This window comes from Sapajus apella, unplaced genomic scaffold (genome assembly GCF_009761245.1).
Source record: "Sapajus apella isolate SASKATOON/1434 unplaced genomic scaffold, GSC_monkey_1.0 scaffold6, whole genome shotgun sequence".
In the NCBI taxonomy this organism is placed as follows: Eukaryota; Metazoa; Chordata; class Mammalia; order Primates; family Cebidae; genus Sapajus; species Sapajus apella.
In genome coordinates this window covers 3,598,145-3,625,730 of record NW_022436946.1, presented here as the reverse complement: position 1 = coordinate 3,625,730, position 27,586 = coordinate 3,598,145, and the positions used below count along the sequence as shown (strand labels likewise).

The window sequence follows — 27,586 nt, the reverse complement described above, 5'->3', positions numbered from 1 at the left end:
GGGCAGGTGTTTATTAACTATTAGAGCCCTTTTAGTAATAGAAGAGCCCAAAACTAAAAGTCAAACAGCAAGGTTACAAAATTGACTTGTTTTTATGTGTTGAGCCATCAGCTTTTAAGGTATCTGTGTGCCCAGGAGTCAAGACTCTGTAACTTAACAGCAGAAGAATTAATTAATAGCACCTACTAAGAAAACTTTCAGTGGGGTGAAGGTAGTAATGCTAGAGTCCATGACCTGACTGGAAGTTGTGAAAATATTTCACAACCTGTAGTAATTAATTTTTATACTTCTGATAAGTTTCAGCAACAAATCAGAGACTTAGTTTAGAAGAATTTAACTTCTGATGTTGTTTGTCAAAGATGTTAAAGGGCTAAAAACATTTGATCACAACAGAATCACAGTCTAGGTATGGTGGCTCATGCTTGTAATCCCAGCACTTTGAGAACTTACTTTGAAAGACTGAGGCAGGGGGATCATTTGAGGCCAAGAGTTCAAGACCAGCCTGGCCAACATGGGGAAATTCCATCTCTACTAAAAATACAAAAATTGTCTGGGCATGGTAATGCATATCTGTAATAACAGCTACCCAGGAGGCTGAGGCATGAAAATCACTTCAACCTGGGAGGCAGAGTTTGCAGTGAGCCGAGATTGCACCATTGCACTCCAGCCTGGGCAACAGAGCTAGACCCTGTCTAAAAACAAAAAACAAAAACTAAGCATATGAAAAAACAGAATCACAGGTATGATAGTAAAAAGACTTGAAAGGCAATGTATAAGGTTATATGGATGTAAAAACCTTAACTCTTTTTAATCTTAGGGTTTTAAGAAAACAAAACCTAATAATAATAATATAGAAATCATCTTGATAAAATATAAAATCTTGTTTTTTTTTAAAGTCAGTTGCCAAAGAGGCAAAGAGAAATGTTTTTCAGTGTGACTGATTTTCCTTAATGAAAGCCCATTTAGATAACCTGGACGTCAAACATGATGAAAAAAAGTACTTGAACTGAATCAAACACAGGAAGAGTGTTTTCAAGGTTATGGGTATGGTAAGGGAATACATAATGTTTAGTAAATGCATGAGAAGTTTTCTGATTTCATTGAAAAATTTAAGCATATTAAGAAAAGCCAAGAGTACAGATTCAAGTTATAGTATTGGAAAACATTGCTTTTATTTTATACTTTATTTTATTATTTTTATTTTATTTTTAAGATAAAACATTTTAGCATCAGGCCACAATAACAACCCGAACCAGATAAAAATGTTACAGGATCCGATGAAAAAGCTGAAGGAGAGAGTTATCATCTCAGTCCTTCTGAAGGGGAGAAAGAATCGAAAGCAGCAAAACACAACAAAGTTGAATTTTTGAGATGTGATTCTGATAAGATTTTAAAAGAAACAAATAATAGAATTTAAATAAAAACTTATAGTAATTTTATTGAGAGCAAATAAATACCTTAAGAAAACCTTTCTTTAACATAGGGGTCCAATTTTAGAAGGACTCTAGTGAACAATTAAAAAATATATATAATCAACTTTATCACAAAGTTTTAAAAATAAATTTCTCTTTATGAACATTATCACAACTTACACAGACCAAATATGACATGTTTGGACTTTCTTGTTTTATGTGTTTTTCTTTTTTAAATAATAAGTCATTTTATTTTAGGCCAGAAATTTATCATCTAAGTTTTTTTTATATAAAATTATTATTTTTATAACTTTCTTTAACCAAAAATATATTTTTATATTTATATAAATCTCTCTTTTTATTAACTTTTTTAAACTTTATTTTATTTTACTTTTTTTTAGAGATAAGCTCTCACTATGTTCCTTAGGCTGGTATTAAACTCCTGCACTTAAGTGATCCTCCTGCCTTGGCCTCCCAAATTGCTAGGATTACAAACATCAGCCACTATGTCCAGACATTGTATTAGTCCCTTCTCACACTATTATAAATACGTATCTGAGACTGGGTAATTTATAGAGAAAAGAGGTTTAATTGACTCACAGTTCCATAGGCTGTACAGGAGGCATGGGTGGGAAGGCCTCAGGAAACTTACAATCATGGCAGAAGGTGAAGGGGAAGCAAGCACTTCTTCACATGGTGACAGGAGAGAGAGAGTAAAGGGGAAATGCATACACTTTTAAAGCATCAGATGTCGGAGAACTCACTCACTGTCATGAGAACCATAAGGAAGAAATCTGACCCCATGATCCAATCACCTTCCACCAGGCTCCTCTAGCAACATTTGGAATTACAATTCAACATTAGGTTTGGGTGGGGACAAAGCAAAACCATATACGCCACCTTTTTAAATAAAAGACTTTTAAATAACCCCTGAATTATATAAAATTATTTTTAAAAAAGAACACAATTTATAGAATTATATATTAGCTGAAATTTATATTTTTAGTAATGTTAAATTTTCATGAAAACCTAAGCAGCAAGAAATTCTGAACTGTTTATCAGGTGTTAGTATTTTATTAATGAAACCATTTTACAAACTTTAGAAATATGTATTTCTTATATTAAGCACTTTTTTTAGTTGGAAAAACTCAGATATCCAATGAGCATCCAACATAATTTTAAGATTTTAAATTACACAAGAAGTCTTCCTACAAGCATTTATCTCATTTATATGTACTCATTTTTTTCTTTTTAACAGTGTATAATAGATTACTTTTGAAAGCTGAGATACTAAACAAAGGTAGTCATTATTTAAAGTTATTTTATTGCTAACCATTTATCAAGTCTGTGAACATCAGGTATTCACCTCAATAACAATCTTAAAGTGAAATACATGGACATTTTGCTGATAACTCAAAAGATTTCAGCCATTTTTATTGAAACAACAATATTTAGTCTTACTTGTTTAAAAAAAAGTCACACAAACAACAATTATTTTGGTTTTGGCTGAGTTGATAGTCTCACAATATTTGTGCCAAACTGACACCTTAAAATAACTAGCAGAGGCAAACATAAAACTTCTCTAGACAAAAATGTATGCTGATGATTCTGAAGACATTTTTATTTTTATTTTACTAATATACATATTTTTGAGACAGGGTCTCACTCACTCTTGCCCAGGCTGCAGTGCAGTGGCATGATCACAGCTCATGGCAGCCTCAACACCTGGGCTCAGATGGTCCTTCTACCTTTGGCTCCCAAGTTGCAGGGCCCATAGACACACACCACCATGCCCAGCTAATTTTTCTATTTTTTGTAGAGACAGAGTTTTGCCATGTTGTCCAGGCTGGTCTCTTAACTCCTAGGTTCAAGGGATCTACCCACCTTGGCCTCCCATGGTGTTGGGATTACAGGTGTAAGCCACCATGCCTGCCTTTATTATACTAATAATTTAAAACAAGTTTTATTTACCAGGGATTCACATGAACTTGAAAAGCATTTGGATTTATTTTATGAATACTCATTTACTCATAAGCTAGTCTGGTAGTATGTTAGACACAACAAATAGCATAATACTTGTACATATACATAAACACATTTAAACATGTATATACACACACACAAACACATGCACATACACACACACACACACACAAAGATCCAATAGCTTTAATCTCAGAACTCTAGCCATGAGACAGGATCAAAAACTTACTGTCTTTTATAAAAGATAGCTGGATCCAAGCTATTTTTGAGAAAATTGGAACCTGTCAAGTGGCTAAACTTTGTTTGCCCTGATAGGTAATCCTGTAACAGCTGTGGACCAAAATTTTGGGTAATGCAGTTTTCATTTTTAAAAACATGTTTTATCCTTTTGTCTTTGGTTTTAAATGAGTTTCAGTGTTTACATTTTAGCTGAAACTGGATGAACTATATAAGAAAAATAAAGTGTCCTAATAACTTTGAAATCATAAGTTTTATCTCAACACCAGTAACTTAATAACAGCAGATTCAAAACAGGCAGAAAAGAGAAGAGAGAAACAGAGAGCGCCTTAGAAGACTCAGCTCTTAATTTGCCCATCAGTTTTAAAATTTTCACACAAACAAGCCACAATGTGTAACCAGCTGGAGTCACAGATAGACTAAAAAGTAATTCACATGCTTTCTTTCTGCACAAAGTTTGACACAGATACAATAAACGCTCCGGAGTATCCCCCAAAAAATCAGGGGCCAGGATTTTGGAAACTGTTTCTCCCCTAGTGAGGACAGGAGAAGCCTGTTTTGTTGCATTCTGACAATCAGATGGACCTGGTCTTGGCTGGTGGGATTGAGACCATTCCAAAGCACCCTCACAGATAGGGATAAGACTAAACAGACACACGCAAACAGATCTGATGCGGATGGAGCACTCCAAACTGAGCTTTGAAAGGGGATACTGGAGAAATGTCCTGGGACCTTGTCTCAAACGCAGACAGCACCACAGTTTAAGTGACCTGCGTTAAGTCCAGATGTCACATAGGCCAAGACAGCAGCGCAGATGACCTATACTAGGTCTAAACAGCTAGAGAACACAGATGGCAGAGACAGGATTTTCAGGTGCTTTCCAGTTGACTTACCCAGTTCTTGAAGACTGTTGACTTTCCAGATGTTCCTTTCCTCACACCAACAGAGAATGGTACCAAAAGCTGATGCCATGAAAGGAAGGGAAGGGGAATTCCCTGAGATAAAGGCAGTCTTGGTAACTGCTGGTCCCAGGTGTGAGGACAACTAGCCATGAGCAGCTGGCATATGCAAATGGCTCCTACCCTGCCTGGCAGCTTTAACAAATAATCCCTGGCACACTGCTGCAGGTAATTGCTCCACTCATTGGAAACCAGGCATACAGGCTGAGTCACTTGAAACACACAATTTCTCACAAAAGGCTCCAAATTAGTAACTGATTCAAGTTTGACTGCTCACTGCCCAGAGGCCAGAACACCAGAAACAAGATGTGGTGAAAGGAAAGAAACTTTATGCAAATGCTAGAAGTTGGGGAATGGCCAGGCTTATGCCCTTAAAAGGCAATTTTTACTTTGGGGGCTAATTAAGGGAGTTTAAGAGGGAAAACTTGGTGGGGAAAACATGCAACACTGGCCCAGGAGGATGCAAGTCTGCAAGTCTCTTCCAATGGCTATCTTGAATATGTGCCCATCTGCAGGTCTGGTTGATATCATTGATATCATCTTGACTTTGGCCTGATAGTGGTAGACTAATTGTTCATAACCCCACTTAAGCGGAGAATTCTGCACCTGGGTCTCTATGCCTGTTTTATTTCAAAAGTAGCCCCTTGGGATTGGGTGCGGTGGCTCACGCCTGTAATCCCAGCACTTTGGGAGACCGAGGCGGGTAGATGACCTGAGGTCGGGAGTTCCAGACCAGTGTGACTAGCATGGAGAAACACCGTCTCTACTAAAATTACAAAATTAGCCGGGCATGGTGGTGCATGTCTGTAATCTCAGCTATTCGGGAGCCTGAGGCAGGAGAAGCACTTGAACCCTGGAGGTGGAGGTTGTGGTGAGCTGAGATTGCACCACTGCACTCCAGCCTAGGCAACAAGAGTGAAACTCCATCTCAAAAAAAAAAAAAAAAAAGAAAAAAAAGTAGCCCCTGGGATTTTTATGCAAGCGCATCATTAGATAAGGGAGCACTGTGCATGGGGGTGCCTGGTGGGAAAGGAGGGAAACTTAAAGTACATTTTATGGCTAATAGCAAGAAAGGAAAAAAAGTTTCAAAATCCATTTTGAAGCTAAGCTACTCGATTATACTGTTATCAAATACCTTAAAATCCTGAATTTAGGGTATCAGAATAAATATGAGCCCTTCCAAACAAGAAGGTTAACAAGTTCTGATCACAGAGTAACTTACTAGACCTATTTATTTCTGAGAACTAGAAATTAGTGGCCCAGACCCTTGAGCGTTGAATATATTGAATAGATAGGATGTCTGTAGATTTATCCTGCCTCAGGTACAGGTATAGGAAGTAGAAGTGTGAAGATGTCATTGTAGAGACCTCTGCCGTAATATTTGTTGCCTTTTACAAGCTTAATTTCTACTTTCCACTTGCCAGCAGGAGGTTATTGAGACTAATACTTCAAACTTCAGGTATCTAATACTTATTAATGTATAGCTTATCAACTTTGGTAATTGCTGAAGTATAGGGGCATTTTAGAAGCATTCCATCACAGTCAGTCAAACCAGAAGAAACTATATTAATAATTTATGATCTGCAGGGTCAATTCAAGCATTTAAGGTAGTTTTAGGTAAATTTTTCTCTAACTTATTTTTATTGACTTTTCAAGATGCCAGTTGTATAGATGATTGAAAGTAATCAATGGCGTTACCCTCCCTAAAACCTGATTCTTGAATTAAAACTGTTTTCATGTTAATTTGGCATGTTAAATATGTATACTTGATATGAATTATAGCTCATTTTTTAAAAAGTTACAATTCATATTTCCCTATTACTTTTATTTCGTTATTATATTATTTATTGGCGCCTGATTTAGATGTGTACTAATTATGTACTAAATAATGACCATTAAATTAATTTTTAATGTAACAGGTTATTAACTTGAACATAATTTTAAAAAGCTATCACAATCTCAGAAATTTAACACTAATAAAATAGACAATAATCATTAAATGAAAAAAGCTATCATGACTAATATTTGTCATCCAAGATGAAGATATTTTTCCTGATATCAGATGTTAACTAAGTTTTCAGGTTTAGCTTCAGTGGTTAATTTAGATTTTAAAGCTGTGGTCCCCAACCCTGGGCCATGGACCAGTACCAATCTGTGTCCTGTTAGGGACCAGACCACACAGCAGGAGGTGAGCGTGGGCGAGCAAACAAAGCTCCATCTGTACTCACAGCTGCTTCACATCACTTGCATTATCACCTGAGCTCCGCCTTCTGTCAGATCAGCAGCAGCGTTAGATTCTCATAGCAGTGTGAAACCTACTGTGAACTGTGCATGCACGTGAAAAATCTAGGTTGTACACTCCTTTTGAGAATCTAATGCCTGATGATCTGTCACTGTCTCCCAATACCCCCAGATGGTACCATCTGGTTGCAGGAAAACAAACTCAGGGCTCCCACTGATTCTACATTATGGTGAGTTGTATAATAATTCCATTACCTACTACAGTAATAATAGTAGAAATAAAATGCACAATACATGTAATCTGCTTGAATCATGCCCAGACCATCCCCAACTCCTTGGTTCGTGGAAAAATTGTCTTCCACTAAACCAGTCCCTGGTGCCAAAAATGTTGGGGGCCATTGTTTTAAAGTACTCTTCAATCTCTCAGTTTGTGTGTCTATTTATGCTGGAACAGAAAACCAAATATCGCATGTTCTCACTTATAAGTGGGAGCTAAATGATGAGAACACATGGACACATAGAGAGAACCAACACACACTGGGGCCTGTTGGAGGGTGGAAGGGAGGAGGGAGAGAATCAGGAAAAATAATTCATGGGTACTAGGCTTAATACCTGGGTGATAAAATAATCTGTGCAACAAACCCCCGTGACAGAAGTTTACTTATGTAACAAACCTGCACATGTATCCCCTGAACTTAAAAGTTAAAAAATAAAAATAAAAAATTATCTGTATATATAACATATATATTATTATAGTAAAATACTGTATCTTATTGGCATTAAATTAAATTACTACCACCTATATAGCTCTAAGAATTATCTTAAGGAATAATGTGTTTATTTCTTATTTCTCTGGTTGTGAGAAATGAAATCAAGGTGGCCTATTTCCAGCACCAACCTATTGGTGCCTAGTGTTCCATTATTGGAACACTAGGGAGTTATTTATATTCTACCGCTCAAGGTCATTGCTAAGGTCTCATTGCAAAATTTCAAAAAATTGCAACCTCAGGCATAAATGGATTTAAACTGTTTCATTAAATTACTTTTCCATTATTTTTCTTATGCAGTAATATGTATGTGTATATATATATATTATTTTCAGACTCCAGTGGTTGTGAAAAATGAAATCACGTTTGACTTGTTTTCAGCAAATGAACATTTACTCTGCAGTGAGGTATGTACAGAAGTATGAACTAAAGTCTCATCATGGAATGCCTTCCAGGCCTGCTTAAGCCGTTCCCAGACAGCCGATTTCAGCTCTCCCTTGCTCACCTTTAAGTTTTGGTATTCTTTATATAATATATATATTATTATATATAATATATATTATATATTATATATATATACATTATTATATTATATATTAATATATTATATATTATATATATTTTATATATTACATAATATATAGAATATATATTATATATACAAATATATACACAAATATATATACAAATATATAATATATATTTTACATATTATATATAATATATATTTATATATATAAAATTATAATGATATATAATATATATATGAGAGGTGTGAGAAAGAGCCTTGCTCTGTTGCTTAGGCTAGAGTGCAGTGGTATGAACACAGCTCAGTGCAGTCTCAACCTTCTGGGCTAAAAATGATCCTCCCATCTCAGACTCCTGAGGTGGTGGGACTACAGGCATGTGCCATCACTCCCAGCTAATTTTAAAATTTTTGGTAGAACATGAGATCTCACCACATTGCTCATGCTGGTCTTGGACTCCTGGGCTCAAGCAGTCCTCCCACACAGCCTCCCAAAGTGCTGGGATTACAAGCATAAGCCAATGTTCCTGGCCAAAAGTCGTATATATTTGAGATATACAACTTGATGATTTGACATATATTGTTTAATATTCATCACAATTAAGCTAATCAACATATCCATCAATTCAGTTATTATTATGTGTGTTTGTGTGTGTATATGTGTGTTAAGAGCACTAAAGATCTATTCTATTAGCAAATTTCAGGTATGCAATACAATATTGTTAACTACAGCTGCTTTGTTGCAAGTAGATGTCCAGAACTTATTTTTCAGAACTAAAACTTTATACTCCTTACCAACATCTCCCCATATCCCCCTCCTTCCAGACCCTGGTAACCACCATTTCTCTATCTGTTACTTGGACTTTTGTATTTTTGGATTCCACATATACGTGAAATCATGCAGTTATTTGTATTTCTTTCTTTCTTTGGCTTATTTCACTTAAGGTAGCGGTATTTTACACACCAATATTCAAAAGGGAAATGAAGTCTGAGTTTAGTGAGCCCGTGGTAGTGAGCACATGGTAGGCATGTTTGCTCATGCCTCTGTTCTCCCACCCCTGGTTTCAAAGTAGCTGTATCCTCTCCCTCTGGGCTTTTACCCTTGGGATCCACATGACCAGCAATGGACATGAAGTGATTGCCCTTCTTGTCCTACGCCATGTCAAGAGGAGGGTACAGTGATATTGTGTGACTTGATAGTGCGGGGGAAATTGGAGTGTACTTGGATTGAAATACCTCTTCCGAAACAGCAAAGGTTTCAGCACAGCTGTCCTACTCCCTGTGGGAACTTAGCTCCCCACATCCTACTCCCCACCTCCCCTCCCTATGCTTGGTTGGGTTTTATTCATCACAGACAGACCTGTTCCACTCCCCTAAGTTAATTCAATCAGAAACAAGAACTTTTAAACATTATTTTCTCCTAAGGCTCAGGAAGCAGGGCATAGTCAATATTCATTAAAATACTTTTTCTTATCTTTAATATCTTGACCAATATTAAAATCAAAGTATTTATTATATTTCTTCAACCAGATAATACACATTAGTATAAAATTATCTCAAAATTGTTTTATTTTATTTTATTTTATTTTATTATTTTTTTTTTTTTGAGACGGAGTTTCACTCATGTTACCCAGGCTGGAGTGCAATGGCGCGATCTCGGCTCACTGCAACCTCCGCCTCCTGGGTTCAGGCAATTCTCCTGCCTCAGCCTCCTGAGTAGCTGGGATTACAGGCATGCACCACCATGCCCAGCTAATTTTTTGTATTTTTAGTAGAGACGGGGTTTCACCATGTTGACCAGGATGGTCTCGATCTCTTGACCTCGTGATCCACCCGCCTCGGCCTCCCAAAGTGCTGGGATTACAGGCTTGAGCCACCGCGCCCGGCCAATTGTTTTATGTTTTATAAAGTACACCTATTTTATTGTTTTATGTTTTATAAAGTACACCTATTTTATGAATCTTAAACCCACTTAGATTTTAGCTTTTCATTTTTGAAGGGAAGGAAAATATAAAATATTCTGCAATAAAATTTCCAGATATACAGGAAGATATCTGCTTTGTCTTTTTCTACTTTACCAAACATTAAAAATTTCCTGGATAACTCCAAGTAAGAGAAACATAAATCTTGCAAGGTCAATACTAAATATTTAATTTTCTTATAAACCATGCAGTTAAATATGAGGTGAATATTTCAGAAAATCAGGTACAACTGAGGTAACAATGGCTTTATTGAACACCCACTGTGACCTAGAGATTTCTTATATATGGCTTCTAGTCCTGACACACAAAAAAATGCTGAAGAATAGCTTCGATTATCTACATTCTACAGATAAGGAACTGCAACTTAGAGAGGTGGAAGCAACTTTTCCAATGACAGAAAGCTGTGAAGATCTGAAAGAGGACGCAAATCTGGTCTCTGCTTCCACTCTGAAGCCCACCTTCCCACTGAGCCTTGCCGCCTGTTAAAAACCCTGCAAGGGGCCGGGCGCGGTGGCTCAAGCCTGTAATCCCAGCACTTTGGGAGGCTGAGGTGGGTGGATCACGAGGTCAAGAGAGATCGAGACCATCCTGGCCAATATGGTGAAACCCCGTCTCTACTAAAAATACAAAAAAATCAGCTGGGCATGGTGGTGCGTGCCTGTAATCCCAGCTACTCAGGAGGCTGAGGCAGGAGAATTGCCTGAACCCAGGAGGCGAGGTTGCGGTGAGCCGAGATCGCGCCATTGCACTCCAGCCTGGGTAACATGAGTGAAACTCCGTCTCAAAAAAAAAAAAAAAAAAAACAACCCTGCAAGGAGATGTTTTACTTGGAGCATTTCACCAGCTGCAGATCAACCCATGAAATATGGGATTTGCAGTATATTTACGTGTCTACCCCATTTTAATTCTTTCACATCTCATTCCTTCTCTAATTGGGCCTATTGACATACAAGAGATAATTGCCTTCTGAAATATCTCAACATTTATGAAAGAGTAGCTCACTCATTTGTCACAATTATTTGTGCTCTCAGAAGCTTTCTCTCACACACTACCTCTGACATGAAAGTCAGTGTCAAATAGAAGTCGATGCCAAATCACCCACGTTTTACTTCAGCAGACGGCCTTCTTAGCTAAGAGTATGTTTAGTATGAGACATTTTAGTTTGAATTGTGACTGTAGTTCCAGAAAACAAAAGCAAGGCCTATAATTTTATCCCATAGATCAGAAATCAAAATGTGGAATAAACGACATGTATAATTTAATATTATTCTTGGAAGTGGATTATTTTTTACTGTATTTGTCCCTAAATTACAGTACCTCCAACTGAAAAATAACCAATTAACACTGTTTTTTGTCTCTAGCTGATGAGATGGATTATCAGTGAAATCCATGCAGTATGGAAGATCTTCAATGGAGGAATTTTGAGCAACTATTTTAAGGGGACTTCAGGGGAACCTCCTCTTCTCCCATGGAAGCCCTGGGAGCACATATACTCTCTATGCAAGGCTGTGAAGGGTCACATACCTTTGTTCAATAGCTATGGAAAGTATGTTGTGAAACTTTACTGGATGGTAAGTTCATTTTCATGTGCATGACAACTCATGAGTCTTTTATATTGAAATATACTTGCCTTGGCCAGGTGAGGTAGCTCACACCTGTAATCCCAGCACTTTGGGAGACGAAGATGAGTGGATCACCTACGGGAAGATGTTACCTCTGCTTAAAAGGAAAGCAAATGGATTAGTAGGAAGTACAAATAGAAGATCCAAAAGCCTTATAAATATGGCAAAGGAGACTCATACTCCATTAGCAATGCTAAAGCATATCAAACACCTTTGGGTTTTCCTTGGCCCTTGTCACTGGAGAAGAATGTTCTCCTTGAACATTTAAAGAAATGGGAAAGTACTAAAAGTTAATAATTCCATTATATATTTATAAAAATGTGACTTTTTCTTTCATAGACCTAAGCCATCCCTCTTTTTGGGATGGAGAATGTTGGAGGGCCAATAATTAGAAATTATTAGAATAATTACAATGGGAAGGGAAAAGGAAAAAAGGTAAAATAGCTTCTGATATCCAAAATTGGATTTTTGTTTTTTAAACCTCCACAGCAAGACAATTGGCCTTGAAATTTTGTTAGGTGATAAAATAACTTTTTAAGTTACTGTATCTTATGTATTTACCAATCAAGAGGACTATTTGGTAGATTAGGCTTTACAGTTTCAAATCTGTTCAGAGGAGCCAGCAGAAGAGTGTGGTGGTAAAAAGGTGAGAAACCTAGTGGATAATGTTGAGGGAGAACAGACAGAAGGAAGGCAGACAGAGGAAATGTCAGCAGGTAAAGTGCCTGGGTTCCCGCCCCACATTTGTCTAAACTTGAGGTGGGAAGAAGGTCAAAACCATTAACTATTTTAAAACATGGAACCAACCCTGTTGACCTCTTTCTCATTCTCTCTCTTTCTGCTTCCTGACACCCTTCCTTGCTCTTCAAATTTCCTCCTGCATAGGGATAAACATTCATTAACATCACTTTCCATTTTGCCAAGAAAATGTGACTTATTTCTCCTTAATTGTACTGATTCTTCACAAGCCCAAATCCACTTGATTCAGAAATTGCTCTAAAAATGTATTGAGCCCACTTTGGAAATCACAGTCTGGTCCAGTGATTTAGCCCGTCTCTAGATAATTTAGCCCTTTAGGGAACGGTGTGGTAGAGACTGGACCTCAGCTCCGCTGGCTTCCTCTGTTTCCTTGGTGGTCTCATCGGAGGAATGCCTGTAAGGGGTGCTGTGAGCACTGACATACGTGTTTCCTGTGAATTATTTTGGTAGGCATGTGGTAGAGAGTCGGCTTCCCGGTTTTCTGATTAGTAGAATCTGTTCTCTTTGGGCTAGGGGCAGAAATCTCTATGTCTTTCTACCTGATGCCCAGCTGGTAGGGCTGAGTCAATACCTGTGTATATATTAACATCAGTAAGAAGTTAGAGTCAGTTCTTTCTTACATGAAAAGCTTACGTTGTTGGTTTTTTTAAATTTTCTTCCCTTTCCAGACACACACAACTTGATTTTGATTTTTTTCTCTTCTAATTCTAGTTCCATATTTGTACATGTCTGTCATTTGCTTCTCTCTGTGAATATTTGGGAAACATGTTTATAAAATATGCATTATTACTTCTACTTCTTTACTCAGTGCAATACACTGCAGATTCATCTTATACCCTACATTTGTTTTCCTTCCCATTTCCTATCTTGCGAGACACGATTAGTCTTCTTCTTACTGTTTTTCTTCTTCAGTTTCTCGAGGCTTTCCTGCCTTTTTCTTATTGGAAATTGATGTTTCTTCCCTGCCTTATCACAAATATTCTTCTCCCTCTTTTGCTTTGTCTCTTAAAGCATTTACCTTTATCACTTCTTTAAGCCAAACCAACCACTCAGATCCTCTCTGCATGACATTTAAAATTCTGATTTTCACACCAGCTTTTCATTTGTTCCATAAAAGTATTTTCATTATTTCCAGTTTGGATTCTAAGTAAATTACATCTAGGTTCTTTGACTTCAGCCAGATAAAAATTTATTGAGTAGCATTAAGAACAAGGTTATGACACAGAGCAGCTCTCTCCCCTCCTTCACCTGGGAATGATAATACTAATACTGGGACACATACCATCTCGTCAAGTGCTTTCCAATGGCAGCATTCCTTTGGCTCCCTGAAAGAAGCAAGTTAGCTATTACTCTCCACTTGAAATATGTATTGCTGTTGGCAGCTTTTCTCTGAGTGTCTCTGTGCTTTCATTTGTCTCTGATAAACAGAGAAACCACACACATTAGGACCAATAATCTTTCTCAGTTGCCATCAATATATTTATATAAAGATGCATTTGCTTTTATTTCTGATTGAGACTTCTACTGCTTAACCACAATGTTATTGTAGAATTCAGAGTTTCCTAACTATGGGGTGCAGAAACCCCCCAACATCAACACCAGCTGACTTACTTCTTAGACACCTGCTGCCTGTGCCCCACTCCAGACCTCCTAAGTTTGAATTTCCAGGGTAGAGCCTGCAATCCTGCATTATAAGTACACTCTCTCATCCAGTGACATTTTTGTTCATTAAATGTAAGGAACAATATTTTCAAGATACAAACTATGACAAATTATTTTTCTGTCATTCAATTACTTTGTTCCGAAATGGAAATGATTTATTTTATTATTTGTAATATTATACATGCTTTTAATTAAGAAATTCAACTACTATCAAAATATTCAAAGTAGCCAATAAAAGTTTCATGTAATTTTACCCTATTTAATCACCGCAAATGTCTTATGTATATCCTTCTAAGCTTTCTTCTATTCTTACAAACACACAAAAAAACTATTGTATCTAATTTATAACAATAGGGTCATATAAACATACTATTCTATAAACTATTCCCTACACATAGACATTTTCTATGCTAATACATATTGATCTGCTTTGTACTCCTTGCATGAGATAGGTAAATAGTACTTTGCTAATTTCATATTGGTAGACATTTAAGTTAGGACCAGTGTTTGAAACAATGCTATAAACTTTCATCTTTATGTATATAGTCTTTGTCCATTTGTACGGACTTCTTTTGCTAGGATTTCTACCTTATAGAATTATTCCATCAAAATATTGGCAAATTCTTAATTTTTCATAAGTAAATTCAAGTTACCCTTATATTTTCATTTGTTTGTATGGAACATTTATATTTGATGTAATCAGAATTTGAGTCTGTAATTTTGTTATTTGTTTATTCTTTGTTATCTTTCTTATTTTTTGTGTTATTCTCTATTTATTGAATTCTTTATGCCTTTTCCTATACTCCTGCATGTTTCTTGGACATTCCTTATGATTTCATTTTGATTTACCTATAGTGCTTTCAAAGCAAATCTCTTTGCTCTATGAATTGAAATATACATGCATAGCTTCTGGTCAACTAGTATCAGCATTTTAGCACTTAAACTGGAATATAGATATTTTACCACCAGTTAGACCCATTTATATTCCTCCTTTTCTAATACAACTTTCTTTTCTTTCTTTCTTTCTTTTTTTTTTTTTTTTTTTTTTTTTTTTTTTTTTTGTTTTAGAGATAGGGTCTGACTCTGTTGCTCAGTCTTGAGAACAGTGGCACAATCATAGCTCACTGCAGCCTGAAACTTCTGGGCTCAATTGATCCTCCTGCCTCAGACTCCTGAGTAGCTAGAACTACAGGCCTAATTTTATTTTCTTGTAGAGACAGGGTCTCACTATAGGCTGGTCTTGAGCTCCTGACATCAAGTGATCCTCTTGTCTCGTCCTCCAAAGTGTTGGGATTACAGGTGTAAGACCACATCCGACCACTGATATAGTTTTCTTAAACATTTCCTATGTATATATTGAAAACCTCATCATAATTTTGCTTTTACATTCAAATACAATATAAAAACTTTGGAGAGAAGATTACCGTATTTAGTCATATGTTCACTTTTTATTTTTTAATTTTTAAGTAAAAATTTTAACTGGCATGTAAAATTTTTCCTTTACTCTTTCTCATTCTTGATGTTTCATTTTTCCTATTATTCTCCTTTTTCTCTTTTTCTGAAAAATTTTCTTTCACCATTCCTTTTGAGTCGGTCTGATGATGACAAATTATCTTATCTTTCCTTTATCTGAGAATGTGTTTATTTTACTCTTATTCCTAAATAATATTTTCCCTACTAATATGATTCTTGGTTAGCAGTACTTTTCTTTCAGCATTTGATATTTAGTGTGCCATTAATTTTCCAGCCTTCTGGAATTATCCTGAAGGCTGGCCAGAATTATCCTTCTACCCTCCCTGGCTCCTTGGGGGCAGTCTGCCCTTCCCTTCTGACTAGTCTTTTCTTGCTGCTGGCTTTCAAGCCCTTTTTCTTTTGTCTTAACTTTTAAGAAGTTTGAATTTGATATTTCTGGCTGTAGAATTCTTTGAGTTTATCCTATTTGGTTTAGTCTGAGCTCCTTGAATTTGTAGTTTTATGTCTTAAGACAATTTGGGAGAGTTTTCAGCCATTATTCCTTCAAATATATTTTTAGGCCCACACTCTTTTTTTTCTTTTTTTCAGTGACTACAGTGACATGAATATTATATCTTTTTGTATTATCCACGCAGGTCCCTGAGCCTTATGTGATTGCTGATACTATATTTTCCTGTGATTCATGATTTCTATTGATCTAATGTCCAGTTCATTAATTTCTATTATCTGCATTCTGCTATTGATCTCATCAGCTGAGAGTTGCTTTTTAGTTTAATTTTAAGTTTAAAATTTCTATTTGTATGCCTTTATGTCTTCTATTTCTTTGCTGAGAGATTCTATTCTTGAATTTGTTTCAAGAGTTTTCATAATTGTTTGTTGTAACATTTTTATTAGAATTTCTATAAATTGCTTATTTAATTATTCTAATCCCTCTGTCATTTTGTTTTCGTGGTCTGTTGATTATATTTTCCCATTGAAATTGAGACTTTTCTGGCTTTTGGTACAATAGGTAATTTTATACAGTTTCCTAAATATTTTTAGTGTTATGTTTTACAACTCTGATTGCTAATTAGTTTTATATTTTAGCAATTAGTCAACTTTTTTAGATTCAGAAGACACATCCTGGCTCACATTTATGGGCTGTGTCTCAAATGCAAGTTTAGTTTATAAAGCCTCTGATGTGCTATTCTCGTCTGCCACTTTTGTTTGCTACCCAGGTTATAAGATTTCATTGCACAATCTTCTTATATGTAATATACATAAAAACTTAATAATATATATTACATATATAAATATATAATATATGTCATAATGTATATAATATATATCTTAATCTTATATCTTGTTAATATTTACATCTTAATATAGAGCATAATCATAATATTATTAAGGTTATACATTATATTAAGGCTATATTGTATATAAGTATATGTAACCTTTTAGACTAAATGTATATAAGTATATATAACCTTAATAATATTAGTCTTGTAACAACTCAGGCTGCTATACCAGAATACCACAGACTGGTGACTTATAAACAACAGAAATTTATTTTTTATGCTTCTGGAGGCTGGGAAGTCCAAGATCAAGACATTGGTAGAGTTGGTGCCTGGCAAAGCCCTGCTCCTTGATTCATAAGTGGCTGGCCATTTTCTTGCTGTAAACTTACGTGGTGGAAGAGGAAAACTTTGTTGTTTTTTTGCTTGTTTTTTTTTTTTCAGCTTCTTAAAAGGGCACAAATCCCATTCATGAGGGCCTTACCCTCCTTTGTTATCTAATTCTATCACGTTGGACCTTAGGATTTCAACACATGAATTTTGAGAAGAAATATTCTGTGTGTATACACAGATAAGCACACACACACAAATGTATTTTTTTATATGTTTGGGATAGATATGTTCAATATAGATGTAAATGTATTCAGTAATCATACAGTATTTATCCTTTTGCATGTGGCTTATTTCTCTGTGTTTTCTCGATAATCATTTAACTTGAAGTTAGAAGAGGTTATGGCTAAACACCATCGACTGTAACCCTGTCTTGCCCTACATTGTCTGTTAAGGAAGAAAGAAAAAAATATATAACCACTAAATAAGGTGATGTGAAGTTCAGGGTTACAAGTGTCATACAGAGAAAACATTTTCACCCTATTGCTTCTATCTACTTGAAAATATTATGCTGTTTCTTAAATCTTCAGTTCAAATGTCACTTTCTTATGAAAAGCTTCTCCAGCACATTTAGTCACACTTGCCTTTCTGGTTCTAGAGCACTTTAAACATATTGTATTTGAAGTTATTTGCATATTTGCCTTCCCTCAGTAGACTATAAGTAATTCAATGGTATAGTACATGTGTTATGCAGATACTTATGTTCACAATACTTGACACCACTGTTGAAAATATTTTTTGGCAAAGGAATGAATTCATAATAAAACTTAGCATGTAAAACCAAAGTAAAAGAAAAGATGGTTATTTGAGTTCACAAACATTAAGATTATCATTTGTTTCATGCTTTTAATAATAAGTAATATACAGACAGATAAATATATTATGATTTTATTAAACATTAATTCACTTTATGTTAAAATTAGATCTTTAAGTCAGATATGGTGGTGTGTGCCTGTAACCCCAGCTCTTCAGGAGGCAGAGGCAGAAGAATTGCTTGAGCCCAGAAGTTTGAGGCCAGCCCTTTCAACATAAGCAAGACCCTGTTAAAAAAATATTTAATTAGGAGTAGGAATAATATGAGAATTGGAAGTGTAAGATCAGTGAGGATATATCAAGTTAAGCAATAATTGCTAAAGTTATATTTTGAGAATTTGTATTTTGACTATATAAAGTGATTTGATTATGTCTAAGCTTATCCATGGTTGCATAATGTTTTGATTCTGCTACTTGAAACACCTTAATTTACTGCATTATGCAGTACGGGACTCCCAAGAATTTGCTCACAAGACCTCATAAATAAGGACAATATTGACATAGCCATAGGTGTACTATGATTATGTTAAATAAAGCATAATCATAGTTAAATAAAGCAGTAAGCTAAAATATTCAACCGGGGTAATATTGAAATCTAGAATCTCAGTCTTTAAGTGTAAGATGCTAAAATAAAATTGGAAAACAGTAAATAATAATGTCAGCCATGTGCAATAATTTATGAGAAAAAAGGACTGTGAGTTGATGGTATTACATTTCTTTCATCTAATTTTTAGGGTTGCTGGAGAAAGATAACAATTGATGACTTTCTGCCTTTTGATGAAGATAACAATCTATTGCTTCCAGCTTCAACTTACGAATTTGAACTGTGGCCAATGCTTTTGTCTAAGGCTATTATCAAGCTGGCAAATATTGAGTATGTAATAAGACATTATCACTCACATGTGTAAAACAAGGCAAACAAAAATAGTAACTATACATTCATATTACATGGTTTATTTTTTGAAAAATTACTTAAAAGCTTTTTTCCCTAAACAACGTAAATCCTCTTGTATAAAATCAAATGTGCCAAAGCCACTGATTTGTTCTATTGGATTAGTTAACAATAATACAAAGTTCCTTCAAAAAAACACCCAATAATTATTCTATATTCAATGCTGTCTTACTATGAGTGGAAAGTTGATCATGAAAAATGATGTTTTTGTTTAATAGGGGAAAAATTGTTTTGTGGGAGAAAAATATTGGTTCATATAAATACTGAATTATTTTTTCATTTATTTTATTTCATTTTATTTTATTTTTTCCCCATTTATTTATTTTATTGCATTTTAGGTTTTGGGGTACATGTGAAGAACATGCAAAATTGTTGCATAGGTACACTCATGGCAGTGTGATTTGCTGCCTTCCTCCCCATCACCTACATCTGGCATCTCTCCCCTTGCTATCTCTCCCCAGCTCCCCACCCCCCACCGTCCCTCCCCTATTTTCCCCCAACTGACCCCAGTGTGTAGTGCTCTCCTTCCTGTGTCCATGTGTTCTCATTGTTCAACACCCGCCTATGAGTGAGAACATGTGGTGTTTGATCTTCTGCTCTTCTGTCAGTTTGCTGAGAATAATGGTTTCCAGGTTCATCCATGTCCCTACAAAGGACCCAAAATCATCGTTTCTGATGGCTGCATAATATTCCATGGTGTATATGTGCCACATTTTCCCTATCCAGTCTATCGTCGATGGGCATTTGGGTTGGTTCCAGGTCTTTGCTATTGTAAACAGTGCTGCAATGAACATTCATGTGCACGTGTCCTTATAGTAGAACGATTTGTAATCCTTTGGATATATACCCAGTAATGGGATTGCTGGGTCAAATGGAATTTCTATTTCTAGGTCCTTGAGGAATCGCCACACTGTCTTCCGCAATGGTTGAACTAATTTACACTCCCACCAACAGTGCAAAAGTGTTCCTATTTCTCCACATCCTCTCAAGCATCTATTGTCTCCAGATTTTTTAATGATCGCCATTCTAACTGGTGTGAGATGGTATCTCAATGTTGTTTTGATTTGCATTTATCTGATGACCAGTGATGATGAGCATTTTTTCATATGTTTGTTGGCCTCATGTATGTCTTCTTTTGTAAAGTGTCTGTTCATATTGTTTGCCCACTTTTGAATGGGCTTGTTAGTTTTTTTCTTGTAAATCTGTTTTAGTTCTTTGTAAATTCTGGATATCAGCCCTTTGTCAGATGGGTAAACTGCAAAAATTTTTTCCCATTCTGTTGGTTGCCGATTCACTCTAATGACTGTTTCTTTTGCTGTGCAGAAGCTGTGGATTTTGATTAGGTCCCATTTGTCTATTTTGGCTTTTGTTGTCAATGCTTTTGATGTTTTGGTCATGAAGTCCTTGCCTACACCTATGTCCTGAATGGTTTTGCCTAGATTTTCTTCTAGGGTTTTTATGGTGTTAGGTCTTATGTTTAAGTCTTTAATCCATCTGGAGTTAATTTTAGTGTAAGGTGTGAGGAAGGGGTCCAGCTTCTGCTTTCTGCACATGGGTAGCCAGCTTTCCCAACACCATTTATTGAACAGGGAATCCTTTCCCCATTGCTTGTTTTTGTCTGGTTTGTCAAAGATCAGATGGTTGCAGATATGTTGCGTTGCCTCTGAGAACTCTGTTCTGTTCCATTGGTCTATATCTCTGTTTTGGTACCAGTACCATGCTGTTTTGATTACTGTAGCCCTGTAGTATAGTTTGAAGTCAGGTAGTGTGATGCCTCCCACTTTGTTCTTTTTGCTTAGAATTGACTTGGCTATGCGGGCTCTCTTTTGGTTCCATATGAAGTTTAAGGTGGTTTTTTCCAGTTCTGCGAAGAAGGTCATTGGTAGCTTGATGGGGATAGCATTGAATCTGTAAATTACTTTGGGCAGTATGGCCATTTTCACGATATTGATTCTTCCTAACCATGAACATGGAATGTTTCTCCATCTGTTTGTGTCCTCTCTTATTTCGTTGAGAAGTGGCTTGTAGTTCTCCTTGAAGAGGTCCTTTATGTTCCTTGTTAGTTGTATTCCTAGGTATTTTATTCTCTTTGTGGCAATTGTGAACGGAAGTTTCTTCTTGATTTGGCTCTCTTTAAGTCTGTTATTGGTGTATAGGAATACATGTGATTTTTGCACATTGATTTTGTATCCTGAGACTTTGCTGAACTTCCTTATCAGTTTCAGGAGATTTGGGGCTGAGACGATGGGGTCTTCTAGATATACAATCATGTCGTCTGCAAATAGAGACAATTTGACTTGCTCCTTTCCTATTTGAATGCCCTTTATTTCTTTTTCTTGCCTGATTGCTCTGGCTAGAACTTCTAATACTATATTGAATAGCAGTGGTGAGAGCAGGCATCCTTGTCTGGTGCCACATTTCAAGGGGAATGCTTCCAGTTTTTGCCCATTCAGTATGATATTGGCTGTTGCTTTTTCATAAATAGCTTTTATTATTTTGAGATACGTTCCATCAATACCTAGCTTATTGAGGGTTTTTAGCATAAAGGGCTGTTGAATTTTGTCAAAGGCCTTCTCTGCCTCAATTGAGATAATCATGTGGTTTTTGTCTTTGGTTCTGTTTATGTGGTGAATTACGTTTATAGACTTGCGTATGTTGAACCAGCCTTGCATCCCCGGGATGAAGCCTACTTGATCATGGTGGATAAGCTTTTTGATGTGCTGTTGCAATCAGCTTGTCAGTGTTTTATTGAAGATTTTTGAATCTATGTTCATCATGGATATTGGCCTGAAGTTTTCTTTTCTTGTTGAGTCTCTGCCGGGTTTTGGAATCAGGATGATGTTGGTCTCATAAAATGATTTGGGAAGAATTCCCTCTTTTTGTATTGTTTGGAATAGTTTCAGAAGGAATGGTACCAGCTCCTCTTTGTATGTGTGGTAGAATTCGGCTGTGAACCCGTCTGGACCCGGGCTTTTTTTGGGTGGTAAGCTCTTAATTGCTGCCTCAACTTCAGACCTTGTTATGGGTCTGTTCAGGGTTTCGGCTTCTTCCTGGTTTAGGCTTGGGAGGAGGCAAGTGTCCAGGAATTTATCCATTTCTTCCAGGTTCATTAGTTTATGTGCATAGAGTTGTTTGTAATAATCTCTGATGATGGTTTGAATTTCTGTGGAATCTGTGGTGATATCCCCTTTATCGTTTTTTATTGCATCAATTTGGTTATTCTCTCTTTTCTTTTTTATTAATCTGGCTAGTGGTCTGTCTATTTTGTTGATCTTTTCAAAAAACCAGCTCCTGGATTTATTGATTTTTTGAAGGGTTTTTTGTGTCTCTATCTCCTTCAGTTCTGCTCTGATCTTAGCTATTTCTTGTCTTCTGCTAGACTTTGATTTTTTTTGATCATGCTCCTCTAGCTCTTTCAGTTTTGACGATAGGGTGTCAATTTTTGATCTCTCCTTGCTTCTCATGTGGGCACTTATTGCTATATATTTTCCTCTAGAGACTGCTTTAAATGTGTCCCAGAGATTCTGGTATGTTGTGTCTCCGTTCTCGTTGGTTTCAAAGAACATCTTTATTTCTGTCTTCATTTCATTGTTTATCCAGTCAACATTCAAGAGCAAGTTGTTCAGTTTCCATGAAGCTGTGCGGTTCTGGGTTAGTTTTTGAATTCTGAGTTCTAACTTGATTGCACTGTGGTCTGAGAGACTGTTTGTTACGATTTCCGTTCTTTTGCATTTGCTGAGGAGTGATTTACTCCCAATTATGTGGTCAATTTTAGAGTAGGTGTGATATGGTGCTGAGAAGAATGTATATTCTGTGGATTTGGGGTGGAGAGTTCTGTAAATGTCTATTAGGTTTGCTTGGTCCAGGTCTGAGTTCAAGTCCTGGATATCCTTGTTAATTTTCTGTCGGGTTGATCTGTCTAATATTGACAATGGGGTGTTAAAGTCTCCCACTATTATTGTGTGGGAGTCTAAGTCTCTTTGTAAGTCATTAAGAACTTGCCTTATGTATCTGGGTGCTCCTGTATTGGGTGCATATATATTTAGAATTGTTACCTCTTCTTGTTGCATTGATCCTTTTACCATCATGTAATGTCCTTCTTTGTCTCTTTTGATCTTTGTTGCTTTAAAGTGTAATTTACCAGAGATGAGAATTGCAACTCGTGCTTTTTTTTGCTCTCCATTTGCTTGGTAAATCTTCCTCCATCCCTTTATTTTGAGCCTTTGTGTATCCTTGCATGTGAGATGGGTTTCCTGGATACAGCACACTGATGGGTTTTGGCTTTTTATCCAATTTGCCAGTGTGTGTCTTTTGATTGGGGCATTTAGTCCATTTACATTTAGGGTTAATATTGTTATGTGTGAATTTGATACTGCCATTTTGGTGCTAGCTGGCTGTTTTGCCCTTTAGTTGAGCTGGTACTTGTTGTTCCTTTATATGTGTAGAGCCTCTTTCAGGAGCTCTTGTAAAGCTGGCCTGGTGGTGACGAAATCTCTGAGTACTTGCATGTTCCCAAAGGATTTCATTTTTCCTTCACTTATGAAGCTTAGTTTGGCTGTATAGGAGATTCTGGGTTGAAAGTTCTTTTCTTTAAGGGTGTTGAATATTGGCCCCCACTCTCTCCTGGCTTGTAGGGTTTCTGCTGAGAGATCTGCTGTGAGTCTGATGGGCTTCCCTTTGTGGGTAACCCAACCTTTCTCTCTGGCTGCCCTTAGTATTTTCTCCTTCGTTTCAACCCTGGTGAATCTGACGATTATGTGCCTTGGGGTTGCTCTTCTTGACGAATATCTTTGTGGTGTTCTCTGTATTTCCTGGACTTGAATGTTTGCCTGCCTTGCTAGGATGGGGAAGTTTTCCTGGATAATATCCTGAAGAGTATTTTCCAGCTTGGATTCATTCTCTTCGTTGCATTCGGGTACGCCTATCAAACGTAGATTAGGTCTTTTCACATAGTCCCACATTTCTTGGAGACTTTGTTCATTCCTTTTTACCCTTTTTTCTCCAGTCTTGCCTTCCCGTTTTATTTCATTGAGTTAATCTTCGACCTCTGATATCCTTTCTTCTGCTTGGCCAATTCGGCTGTTGATACTTGTGCATGCTTCGTGAAGTTCTCGTGTTGCATTTTTCAGCTCCATCAATTCACTTATATTCCTTTCTATTTTGTCCATTCTCATTAGCATTTCGTCAAGTCTGTTTTCAAGGTTCTTAGTTTCTTTGCATTTGGTTAGAACATGTTCTTTAAGTTCACAGAAGTTTCTTACTACCCACCTTCTAAAGTCTGATTCTGTCATTTCATCACACTCGTTCTCCATACAACCTTGTTCCCTTGCTGGTGAGGAGTTGTGATCCCTTGTAGGAGGAGAGGTGCTCTGGTTTCGGGTGTTTTCATCCTTTTTGAGCTCGTTTCTTCCCATCTTTAAGGATTTATCCACCTGTCGACTTTGTAGTTGCTGGCTTTCTGATTGGGTCTCAAATCTTTCAGATTGACGTTCTGTTTGTTGATGATGAGGTTATTTCTGTTTCTTGGTTTTCCTACTGACAGTCTGGCCCCTCTGCTGTAGGTCTGCTGAGGTTCACTCCAGGCCCTGCTTGCCTGCGGTTCACCTGCAGCATCTGCTCAACAGCAAGGGTTGTTACCAGTTTTCTTCTTCTGCTATCTTTGTCCCAGAAGGATACCCGCCTAGTGTCAATCTGATCTCTCCTTTATGAGGTGTCTCTTTGGATATATAGGGGTCAGGGAGCTGCTTGAGGAGACGGTCTCTTCTTTTTAGGAGCTCAAATGGTGAGCTGTGAGCTCTGTTGTTCATTCAGAGCTGCTGGGCAGGTACGTTTAGGTCTGCTGCAGCAGAACTCATAAACTGCTTTTTGTTCCCAGGTGCTCTGTCCTAGGGATTGAGGGCTTTATTTATGAGTTTCCGTTATGCTGCTGCCTTCTTTTTTTTTTCCTTCAGACCTGCTCTGCCCAGCAAGGAGGCAGCCTAGTCACTGTCGGCCTGTAGAGGCTTTGCTGAGCTGCTGTGGGCTCTGCCCAGCTGCTGAGTGAACATCCCTGCAGTCCTGTTTATATGGGTGTAGTTAGAACTGCTTTGGCGATGGTGGCCCGCCTCTATTGAGGCGGAGTCTCTCTGCTGTGGCGGGTTGCCTTGGCAACGGCGGGCTGCCTCTGCAATGGCGGGTTGCCTTGGCAATGGCGGGCTGCCTCAGCATTGGTCAACTACCTCCGTCGTGGCGGGCTGCCTCGCTAATGGCAGACGCCCCTCCCCCACAGAGCTGGACCGTCCCGGGTTCAGCTGCGCTTGCTGTGAAACTCTCAATCCAGAGTTTCTGGTTGCTGTTCTTTTGTGGGGGTGGGACCAGCCGAGCCTGATCGCCTGGCTCCCTGCCTCAGAGCCTTTTTTAATTTTGTGTTCCAGTCGCCTGTTGAAGAGGCACCGGGGTCTGTCTGTTTTCCCCTGCGGCTGCTCACTGCACTGGCTTAAACAGTGGCACTGAGGTTTGTGGCGTTTTTTTTTTTTTTTTTTTTTTTTTTTTTGGAATCTACTGTCCTGTTTCCCTGCTCAGTCCCCCCCTTTTTTTTTTGCTTTTTGTTTTTTTTTTGTTTTTTTTGAGACGGAGTTTCGCTCTTGTTACCCAGGCTGGAGTGCAATGGCGCGATCTCGGCTCACCGCAGCCTCCGCCTCCTGGGTTCAGGCAATTCTCCTGCCTCAGCCTCCTGAGTAGCTGGGATTACAGGCACGCGCCACCATGCCCAGCTAATTTTTGTATTTTTAGTAGAGACAGGGTTTCACCATGTTGACCAGGATGGTCTCGAGCTCTTGACCTCGTGATCCACCCGTCTCGGCCTCCCTCAGTCCCCTTTTTAAACAGACGAATGGGCGACTTCCCGTGGCTCCAGTCGCCAGCCAAAAGGGCACTCGGACCGGTGTATTTTGTATGGAGAACCGCTGCTCCGGGGCGCTGACAAAGCAGCCGCGCGGGGCACAGCCGCACTGGTGACCTGTGGAACTCCTCCACCTGGGAATTTCCTAGTCTGTGGGCAATAAAAATGTGGCATCCACTCACCCTCTGCGCTTTCACTGGGAGCTGCAATCCCGAGCTGTTCCTAAACGGCCATCTTGGATCCTCCCCCTAAATACTGAATATTATATCCTGAAATCTAATTAAAGTTTTAGGATCTGTATATGCAGCAATAATTTACTAATCTTGAAAAACCTGAACTTTTCTGAAAGAAGTAAATGTGTACTTCATCATTTTGGTAACATTGATCACTTTTGATACATGTATGATGAAAACTACTCATATTTTCCACAATATTCTTGAAAAATTGGCTTCTGTCTTACATTCCTGCCTGAATTGTGCACCAACATACATAAAGCCTGTCTGCTATGTTCTATTCTCTCAGCTTCCACTTCCAGAGAAAAGGAGTCATACCATCCTGGCCCTAACAATGCAAAACAGCTCTGATGCTTCAGTTGGAAATGCATGGCAATTTTGCCTCATTGCTCACTGGGAGAATTTTCACATACATTGCACAGGCTGGGATTGTATATGCTTCCACCTCCTGCAGTTTGTCAAAGATTCTAGATACTTAATCGAACACACCCACATGCTTTAACAGTACATGTTAGACATTTGCTCACAGCTCAGCCCCCTCCCCTTCTATACACATTGCAATGTCAGTCAGAAGCTAGGTCTGCATTGTGTGGATTTTCTTTAGGCACAGCTTTTTCTCTCCCAAAGCTATGAAACAAAAACAACAACTCCTACTGCCATCCTCTTCATTTCTGTTTTTTTTCTTACCAGCCTGCAGTTTTCCTTTGGGAATTAGTTTCACCCAGCCTTTAGCACTTGATTGCAATGATTTTTAATAAAAACTCAGCCCAGAGCTTTTAAGGTAGCTGAATAGCACTAAGTATTCATACCGGTGGCATGTTTGTTTATTTGGAAAAAAGAGCGTTCTGAATGTTTCTAGTTTTCAGATGTAACTTGAAGTTCTGAGAATCAGACCTGCTAGAGCAGTGAGGCATTGAGCACGTGACCTGGATAATTGGAGTGGCATTTTATCTTTCTTAAAGCTAAAGTTCAGTAGAACTTTATAGCAACATAAGTAATAGGGTTGTTATTATTCTTTTTAAAATCCAGTTAGTAAATAAAGCAAGAAACTAAGTATAATACATGTCTTGGAATTTCTAGTGGAAAGTTGCTCTACATGGTACAATTTATATTTTTTATCATTTTTTCTTTGATTTTTACAGTACATAGTGATTGTTTTTATATGAGATTTAGCTTACTACATTTTCAAAATTAACACATAGTAATTTCGATGACAATGTGAGGTATACAAAGAAAAGAGCATTATTTCTATTTGATTTACAACTTCCCTTCATACATTTATTCAATGAGGAATTTAGACTAGTCTGGGATCTATCTCAATAGATATTTATCTTTGAAATAGGTGGACATATAGAAATTTGTAATCCATGAACAACAAAGCAATGCACATTTTAAAAAATGGCATATGTTACTAAGAT

General features: G+C 37.4%; 1 protein-coding gene and 1 long non-coding RNA gene across 3 annotated transcripts in view; one reads left to right on the top strand and one right to left on the bottom strand.

Annotated features, from left to right (window-relative positions):
- Positions 1 to 4,727, bottom strand: part of LOC116549165 — a 40,224-nt gene extending 35,497 nt beyond the window's left edge. The window contains exon 1 of the long non-coding RNA XR_004267730.1: positions 4,526 to 4,727. This is a non-coding gene — a long non-coding RNA (uncharacterized LOC116549165). The remainder of the gene's footprint in view (positions 1 to 4,525) is intronic.
- ADGB (androglobin) overlaps positions 1 to 27,586 on the top strand; it is a 213,220-nt gene that overhangs the window by 47,004 nt on the left and 138,630 nt on the right. For both annotated transcript variants that reach the window (XM_032274516.1, XM_032274517.1), the window contains exons 4-6: positions 7,935 to 8,006; positions 11,469 to 11,678; positions 18,838 to 18,977. In XM_032274516.1, the coding sequence (XP_032130407.1) occupies positions 7,935 to 8,006; positions 11,469 to 11,678; positions 18,838 to 18,977 (422 nt within the window). The remainder of the gene's footprint in view (positions 1 to 7,934; positions 8,007 to 11,468; positions 11,679 to 18,837; positions 18,978 to 27,586) is intronic.